At 47.0% G+C, this 8,655-nt stretch overlaps 1 protein-coding gene across 1 annotated transcript; it reads right to left on the bottom strand.

Annotated features, from left to right (window-relative positions):
* Positions 1-3,955: 3,955 nt before the first annotated feature.
* DUSP6 (dual specificity phosphatase 6) lies at positions 3,956-8,397 on the bottom strand. Its single transcript, XM_012753882.2, has 3 exons — positions 7,528-8,397; positions 6,479-6,916; positions 3,956-5,445 (listed from the first exon to the last, which is right to left on the bottom strand). The coding sequence occupies exons 1-3, from the start codon at positions 7,925-7,927 to the stop codon at positions 5,138-5,140; spliced, it is 1,146 nt and encodes a 381-aa protein (XP_012609336.1). The 5' UTR covers positions 7,928-8,397; the 3' UTR covers positions 3,956-5,137.
* Between the last annotated feature and the right edge of the window lie 258 nt (positions 8,398-8,655).

Raw genomic sequence — 8,655 nt, 5'->3', positions numbered from 1 at the left:
GGTTGCACTTAGAAACAGAACATTGTCTTCAGCCTTTGAGGGCTTCTGTTAAATCTTTGGTTGCCTTTGATTTTTACCTTGTTTTATCAAACCAGTGCAATGCACATCAAGGCCTGGATAAATATTTGTGAATTGTTTGAACTTTGTTCTGTGCCCTTCAATACTCTTAGGAAATCAATTTTGGACTTTAAAGAAGTTTGAAGATTTGTTCACCAAAACTGGACTGATTGAGGGCCAATTGCTAAGTGAGCAATAGGAATGCAAGAGGAATACGGGTATTTGACAATCTTGCAGGATCTTTTGGGAAACGATTATGGCTTATGTGAGGAACTGCGTACACATTTACACCCAAAGTCATCCTACTGAAGCAGCTAATGGTCTGAAGACTGATTTTTTTCAGAGGACGTTTCAAGGTTATTTGTGTTTAGCCAGCTACCACATGACCTGCCCTTGCTGTGTCCTCCCCCATACCCCTCCTTCTCCACTATTTGCTAATTTGCTCATCAGTTTACCTCTTTTTTTGCAGACCTCAATCATGTCTTCTTCCTCCCCCTTCCTCTTCCCTCCCACCCCCATCTCCCTCTTCCAGTTTCCCTCTAGGAGGGATCAAAGTGAGGAGTTGAACTTGTTTGGGGACAGTTTACTTGTGTAACCCTAAAAGGGGAGCACAGGCAAGGGTCAGGTCAGGGCCAGGCCCCATGGCTAGCAGCCACCTCATAGATCCTTAGGAGAATCAGTTCTGTAATTTGTGTGATAGTGGACCCAAGAAAGGGCAATTTCTCTGTGGAAAGGGAGGATGGAAGCTTCTAGGTGGATGCCTCTCTGGCAGTACACCACCTGGGGCCTCCTTGTGATTTGGTTATTGAAGTCGGGTTTGATTTGGCAGGTCATTTAACCTGTGCTTCCTCAGCTGTAGAATGGGGACATCACTCTCTATCTGACATCATGGGACTTTAGAAAGAGGAGCAAATACTGATGACAAGCAGTTTACAACAGGAAGAGCCCAAGGTTCAAAGCTCAGTTCCCGAGATAACAAGCAGTGGAGGCACGCAGCTTCTCGAACAGTGTGTGTTAGGTGTCCCATACAATAGCTTTCGGCTTTATTGGCCTTTCTTTGCCTCAATTTATTCTTTGGAAAATAAAGATAGTCATAGGACCCACTGCACAAAGCTGTTTTGAAGATTAAATAAGATAATATTGTACACAAAGTACAGTATCTTGTACCCATAATAAATGTTAGTTATTTGGCACACCCGCTCTGCACCTTATTTTATCATTAATAGGTGTCCCCAATCCAAACCAGAAGGCTGAAGTTATTAATATAAAAGAATCCTAGAATAAGAGGTAAAGACTCCCTTATTTTACAGACAAGAATAAAGAAACTTGGTAAGGTGAGGTGCCTCCCCCAGGGCTAACAGATTCATTAGTGAGAGAGCAGGAGTTAGAGTTCAGCTCTTCTAATTGTCAGGTCAGGGCAAGTCTCCATTTTCATTCCTTTGAAGACTGTGTTGGTATTTTTATCCCCAGATAACCCTTTCTCACTCTGATTTTAATCCTAAAACCAGTTCATACCATTGACCACTGCCTTCTCTACACCTCCCGAGGCTCCCACAAAATCTGCAGACAACCTCATCTTTCAAAGCCCCCTCAGCACCCGGCCCCTGCAGAAGGCAGGAAAGGTAACGCTTTCTCAGAGACCTGAGGAAGCCACTAATGGGGACAGCAGGTGAGGGAGGCGGTGGAACTGCAGCTGCTGGCAAAGGTTGCCCTAGTAACCGTGCGGGCTCCATTCAGGAAGCAAACCCAACTCCAAGATGCAAAATGATCGCCTTCACGCAGCGCCTGCGAGCACAAAGGAACCAGAGGAGCCCTGGTACAGCTGGAAGAAAGGGAGGCCGAGCGAGGTAGGGGCCCAGGCCGTCAGTTACAACCTTCCACCTTCCATACAAGAAAAAGAAGGGAAGAGAATAGCTCTTTGAATCTCCTGGCCTATGTGAACCGTAAAAACTACCCATTTAACATGAGTCCTTTTGTGGGAATAGAGAGAAACAGGCACCCCTCTGTTCACCAGCCTTATGAAACAATATCCCAGGAGAGGGGGGAGAAACCTCAGACATTGCAACTTTACGGGGGCCCTAAACTCTTCTTACTCTCTCTCCTTTATTCAGACTGGTGACAAAGACCATTTGCTCCCAATTTATTGGAAACTTTTTTTTTTTTTCACAGCTTGAGCTGCTTAAATGCAGCAAGCTCCCTCTCCCCAAATTGCCATCAGACACTTGCTGAATGGGCCAGGCTCAATTATGCTCCCTCCACAGGTTCAGCTCACACTGTGACCCTGCATGGCTTCCTGCTATTCATATGTGTTACTTCCCCTTTGTGGTAATGGCTTGTGGCACTTGGCCAGAAAACATTATTAATTTCAGAAGTGGACTGACAAACAACAAACCTACAGTGAAACGAGAGGAAGTGCTGGGGAGGCCAGCTGTCGGCTTGAGCCGAGCAGTAGGAACTCAATGTATGCAGGTTCGAGGAGGAAAGAGATAATAATCCACAAAGAGGAAATGCACTAAAATTATCCACAGCCCATATTTTTAAAAAAATGAAAGAAAGAAAAAGAAAGAGAAAAGAAATCAGAGAAAAGAAAAGGGGAGGAAAAGCACCCAGCTACTTGAGCTGCAGCTGGACAGGAAATTGCTAACGCTGCTTGCAAATCCCTACTTTGAACAGGCAGTTTAGGGAATGCCAGGAGCGGAAACCGTTCAGAACCGGATTAACATGAGCCAAGTTGAACTGCAACCCACTTCTCCTTTCTGTACTCCTGCTGACTTGGGACACCCAAATAGGAGAGACTGAGTGGTACTTTTCTGCACTATTTCTGTTTGCTTCTTAGACTTAGTTGTTTAAAAATCACACTGGACAGTTTGAAGTGACTGCCATACAATGAGGGCCACTTGCCTCCTAAAATGTAGATGACCAAGCAATCCAATGACATCTCACATGTGCCATGTGGGTGAAAAGTTCATTTTTCTCCCTACTTCAGATGAGGGGACTCAGCTCATACAGAAAAGGGCCCAAAATGTGTGTTCCAGTTCTTTTGATTCCATATATTTGCGCTTTACTGGGTTATTTTGGGGGGGGGGCAGGGGAATGGGGGAGTTGTGTATTTTTACGCTGGGGCAAGAAAAGGAGAGTTCCCAAGGAAAATGACAGGATATTAAGTCTTTGCTTGAGAGAAACCATTCAAAATAATCTCTACAAGGTTCAGTAGGGGTTTCTGACCCACATTCTGAACCAGTTAAGCACAAAAGCCCATTAGCACAGGGATGGCAAAGTTTCATCTCAAGTGCCAATGTGAAATTCTAAAGCCACATCCAGGCTCAGTGAGAAAACCTATGTATGCGCCTTGCACAAGGAGACAAAGAGAGATACCATTTGGGATTCGTTTGCTATTCTGTTAGGATACTGCCAGACAGTAACCACAGAACAGAAACAAGATTCCCCCTTTCTCCCTGACATGTCTAAGCATTATTGAGCAGAGGTTCTTGATGGTGAAGAACACAGGGATTAACATGTGGCTGTCACCTTGTTATTCTGGTACACCTCTTTAGGGCTGTTCATGAATATCCAAATCTTACTCCTGAGCAAGCTTATGCTGCATGGCTTCATTTTTTTTTTCCACAGGGGCATTAAATATCTCCTTAAACAAGCTGGAACAATACTCATAGAAAGTATCATCCATATACATGATACAGACAGTCCATTCTATGATGCCATCTTTATTTGAAGCAAAAGATGAATTTCATAAACTGCACCTGAAAACCATTCTAGGAATAGCTTAAAAATAAGAAATTTGCCCTGCTACACCTACAAGCCAATATTAGTCCCCAACTGAAAAATTTCTGATGTCACTTCACATGTAAGTACAACTAAGAGATTACTTTAGAAATACACATTCAATAGCCAAAATAGTTATTTTATTAATAACTTAAGGTTTTACATTCTTATAATAAATTCCAGCTCAAAACTTTACACCACGAACAGAATGGAGCAACTTAACTCTCCTTCCTTCACAATCATATGCATTTCACCTATCAAATGGGTACCCATGCTCTCACACACACTTCCAGTTTTATACAAATTTTTTAAAAAAGGAAAGAAACCAACCCAAAGTATTGCATTTGAGGTGACACTCCCTGAAGAATTTTATACAGAGGTAATATACTGTTTAGCACAGCTGAAGTTAAAAAAAAAAAAAAAGTGAGCCCAGGATTTTGGTGTCTTTCCAAGATATCCCCTTTGAGACAACACAAGCCAAAATATTTACAAAGGTAAGGCATAGTCAAACTACAGCAAGAGGAAAAAATCATGAGGAAGATACGTGGAAGAGACTAAAGACTGCGCCATAACAAGGTCTTATTGATAATAGTGTCCATGAAGATGTCATCAGAATTGGTACTGTCAAGCATGCTGCAAATATACCCTTTGGATTAGAAAAGAGCAAAACTTTCCATTTTTTGTGTGTTAAGAAGTGGCATACTGCTCTTTTGCCCTTTGGATAATTTCTCTTAAACCCATCAAAGAAAAAAACAAACACAATTCAAACAAACACTGTCAAGTGATTTAAGATCAAATATTTACAATAATCAAATGGAATATCAGGTTTTGTTTTTTTCTAAACTGATATCACAAATACAGAGCTGACATCTCTCTTTGGCTCCTCTATATGCAAAATTGAATCAGTCTTCACTGAAGACAATATATAGTCAGTTCCAGAATCAAAAGGAAACAGCCATACAAGGCCCTAAAGAACACATGCTCCTACCCTACCATTTTGGTCCTACCCTATATACCTGGAAGTCCTCGAATCCCAGTCCCTGCATGGGTAGGCTGTACACGTGGGTGCAGAGCAAACCTACTGCCTGTATCTATACAGCATGTCCTGTTCTTCCAAAGAGAATGGAGCAAATCTCTCTTTGTAATAACCAATTCCACACTTAGTAACCTTGTCTAATACAGACAGCTGGTGTCACGTTGACACCTGGGGCCACACAGAAAGAAAGTAGCCCAGCTGATGCTGCCAAGAGAAACTGCTGAAGGAACGGACACATCCTAGTGAGGAAAAGCGTGGGGCCTTTCACGTGGATTGCAGGGAATCCACTTGGTAGACATTCTGGTTGGAGGGGGTGGTAAAATACAGCTGCTGTGTTGGAACCCGGTTGTCACAGGGGCTGCTGAGTCCCAGCGTCCTCTCAAAGTCCAGCAGCTGGCCCATGAAGTTGAAGTTAGGGGAGATGTTAGATTTCTTCATCTTGACAATGTCATAGGCATCGTTCATTGACAGGTTCAGCTTCTGCATAAGGTAAGCCACAGTCACAGTGACTGAGCGGCTAATGCCAGCCAAGCAATGCACCAAGACGCCACAGTTTTTGCCCCGAGCTTCATCTGTGAACACAAAAAGAAAGGCAAGATTTCAGTAGATTGAAAACCACCCTTTGTGAATGATCAGTCTAAAAGCTGAACTTTAGGGGAAAAAAGATAAAAAAAAATACTCGTGTGTGGCAGTTTTGCCCTGCAGGCAGCAGAAATTGTATCACTGAGATAAAACATGCACACTGGACACAATTACATATTTCAGATATTTTCTGAGAAGGGACCTTTTGTATTACATTTCTGCCAACAAAAAACTTCTTAATGTGTGCATTCTTTGCCTCAGCATGTGAATACCAGAAACCCTGCAATATGGTTGTGAATGCCTTTTATACAGACATGCAGACTGCAAGGGTCTATTAAATTATTCTCCAAATGTTGTGCAGCTAACAATGGAGGTATTCAGGCATTTTAAAAGAGAGAGGGAAGTCACAGGGGACAGCCCATTAGGAGGAACAGGATGTCGACATGGCCTGAAAATGAGTTCCTTTGTAATAGGAAATGCATTACAATGCCTGGAGATTCACTTCTCCCAGGCTTCCAGCCCACAGTTCTTCCTGCTGGGCTCAGGTTACCCACCGTCTCAGTTACCAGTATCACAGTATCATTCAAGTGGATAACATTTAGCATTCATACCGCTTTCCAACAACTCATTTGATGTCCTAAAATAACTCCCACGTCTTTTTAAATTATAAAGCAATGCTAGAATTCCTGTCTACAGTAAGTACTTCTATATAGCCTTTCCCGAGTCCAGAGACTGTGGGAAAGGTCTGTTGTCTGATTATGAACAGCTCCCCCTTTCAAGTGACTAAATTCAAAGATTCAATCAACAGCCTTTCAAATACACCTGGGGTCTGCAGCCACGTCAAAGGCACGTTTTTCTTTCCTTAGCAAGAAGATAAACCAGACTTAAGAACACCCTAGAAACATTAGAGACCTGCAATCTGACAAATTAGCAAGCAGTAAGAACGATTAACAGCTTAAACGCCATGAATGGCTGAGAGTTTTGCATTTAAATGTCAGAGCGAAAACTGTTAATTAGTCTCACCTATGAAAGAAATGGCCTCAGGGAAAAACTGGGACAGGTTTTGGCTCCAGTGATCCGAGATGGGGATTTGCTTGTATTTAAACTCTCCTGCGTTCTCGAAGAGATTCGGCAAATTGGGGGTGACGTTCAAGATGTACTTGATGCCGAACTCCTCCAATACGTCCAAGTTGGTGGAGTCCTTGGCACAGCCCAAGTAGAGGAAGGGCAAGATCTCCACGGGGAAGGAAGGCTGGCTGTTGGACAGCGGGCTGCCGTCCGAGTCCGTTGCACTATTGGGGTCTCGGTCAAGGTCAGACTCAATGTCCGAGGAAGAGTCAGAGCTGATCCGCAGGCCCCCGAGCCCCAGCACTGGCAACGGCGGCGAGCTGCTGCTACACGAGCCGTCTAGATTGGTCTCGCAGTGCAGGGCGAACTCGGCTTGGAACTTACTGAAGCCACCTGCCAGAACGAGAAAAGCAGTCCTGTAACCCGAGATGTCGTAGTAGTTTTCACAGCTTGTGAGAACCGCAGCCGGCCGCAAGAAACACCACGAGCACCCCACGAACCCCTCGACATGCAGAGCTATGTATGTAAGAGAAATACACTTAAATGTGCACCCTCGGGAATGCAACGAACGGGCCCGCCTCCCCTGGGAGTCCTTATTCTTTTGAATCCGGAAATGCACATAATTGCAACTTTGAGTATTTGAAGGAGCTAGGAGGTGCCAATCTGCACCCCCAACAACCTCTCCCGTCCTGGAAATCTTAACTCAAAATTGAGTGATAGAAAGCAGGGTTACGTGGAAAACGTTCTGGGTAAGAAGCCCCAGAACTCGTTAGAGCAGCCCGCGGCCGGAAGCGGGCGGACTCGGCGCTGGCCTGCTTCTGCGGTGCGGAACGCGCGCCGGTCGCAGCCCCTACCTAGCCGGCCGGCGGCCCCTAACCCGGCGGCGCGGCTCGGAAGCCGCGACCGAGCGCAACACAGGCATTTCCAGTCCGCACACCCGGCCCGCAGTCCGCAGCCCCACGCCCCTCGCCCTGCCCTGAGCGCGGAGCTCCCCCGGCACGTACCTTCCAGGTAGAACGCCCGGCAGCCCTCGTCCTTGAGCTTCTTGAGCAGCAGCCCGAGCACCGACTCGCCGCCGGTATTCTCGTTCCAGTCGCTGCTGCTCTCGTCGTACAGCACCACCGTGTCGGTGCCGCAGCGCCGCGTGAAGCGGTCCCGGTCCTCGCCGCGCGTGAAGAGCGCGCGCACGGGCAGGTTGCCCTTCTGCAGACGCCGCAGCATGATGCCCGGGATGGCCACGTTGATGGCCGACTCGATGTGCGACGACTCGTACAGCTCCTGCGGCCGGCAGTCCATCAGCAGCAGCCGCTCGTTGCCCAGCTCCAGCTGCTCGTTGAGCCACGCCACCGTCTTGCTGATCGCCATTTCGGACGCGAAGGGCACGGGTCTGAGCGTATCTATCATGAGGGTCGAGCTGCGGGAGAGGGCGGGATGCCTACCAGACGCCCCTCGGGGCAGGCATAGGCTGAGCGCAGCGCGCGAAGCAGACGCTCCCGGAGCGGAGTTGAATTCGCCTCGCCTTGCCCAAGCCGAGGCTAGCGGTCGGGGTAGGCGAGACTCAAGTGAAGCCGGCGGTTCCCTCTGCACCCGGCTGCAGCCGCTGGCTCTTAGTGTCAATGGATCTCTCTGAATGAAGCTGCCCAGACAGTTTTGTTCCTCCCCAGTGAATGGAATCCAATTAATTCGGACTCCGCGCTACTGAGAGCGGAGGGAAAAAAAAGTCTAGCGGCTCCTAATCCCTCCCTCTAAAGCTGCACCTCAAACCTACCCGGGCGTCTTTCTCCCCGGATTATTCAAGACTCGATTTGCTCACTATCCCTTGGACTCAGCCCTCGCACACCCCCTGCGCGAGCCAGCTCCTCAATGGATACAAACAGCGAGCGTCTCAATGGATACATTCTCCCGGCCAGCCAATGAGCGCTCTGCGGAAGGGGCTGTTGCCGTGGGGACGGGCCGGCTGGAACAGGTTGTGTTGATGAATTGTTAATGAGTTTGTCATTCACAAAAACGGAAAGGAATTTCCGCTCCGGATAAGCCCCAGTGCAAACAAGCTTCAACAGCGGGCTCGGCGGGAGGAAGGAGAAAGAAGAGGAGGCGGCAGCGGAGGAGGAGCAGGGCACATAAACCAGGGC

Source organism: Microcebus murinus, chromosome 10 (genome assembly GCF_040939455.1).
Source record: "Microcebus murinus isolate Inina chromosome 10, M.murinus_Inina_mat1.0, whole genome shotgun sequence".
NCBI lineage: Eukaryota > Metazoa > Chordata > Mammalia > Primates > Cheirogaleidae > Microcebus > Microcebus murinus.
The sequence above is the reverse complement of the archived record's forward strand: the minus strand, read 5'-3'. Positions and strand labels throughout refer to the sequence as shown.

Excerpts from the sequence above, each read along its gene's own strand:
- DUSP6 (XM_012753882.2), bottom strand. The coding sequence starts at position 7,927 with ATGATAGATACGCTCAGACCCGTGCCCTTCGCGTCCGAAATGGCGATC. Across the intron at positions 6,917-7,527 it reads CCGGGCGTTCTACCTGGAAG|GTGGCTTCAGTAAGTTCCAA; the intron begins GTACGTGCCGGG and ends TCGTTCTGGCAG. Across the intron at positions 5,446-6,478 it reads TGAGGCCATTTCTTTCATAG|ATGAAGCTCGGGGCAAAAAC; the intron begins GTGAGACTAATT and ends TTGTGTTCACAG.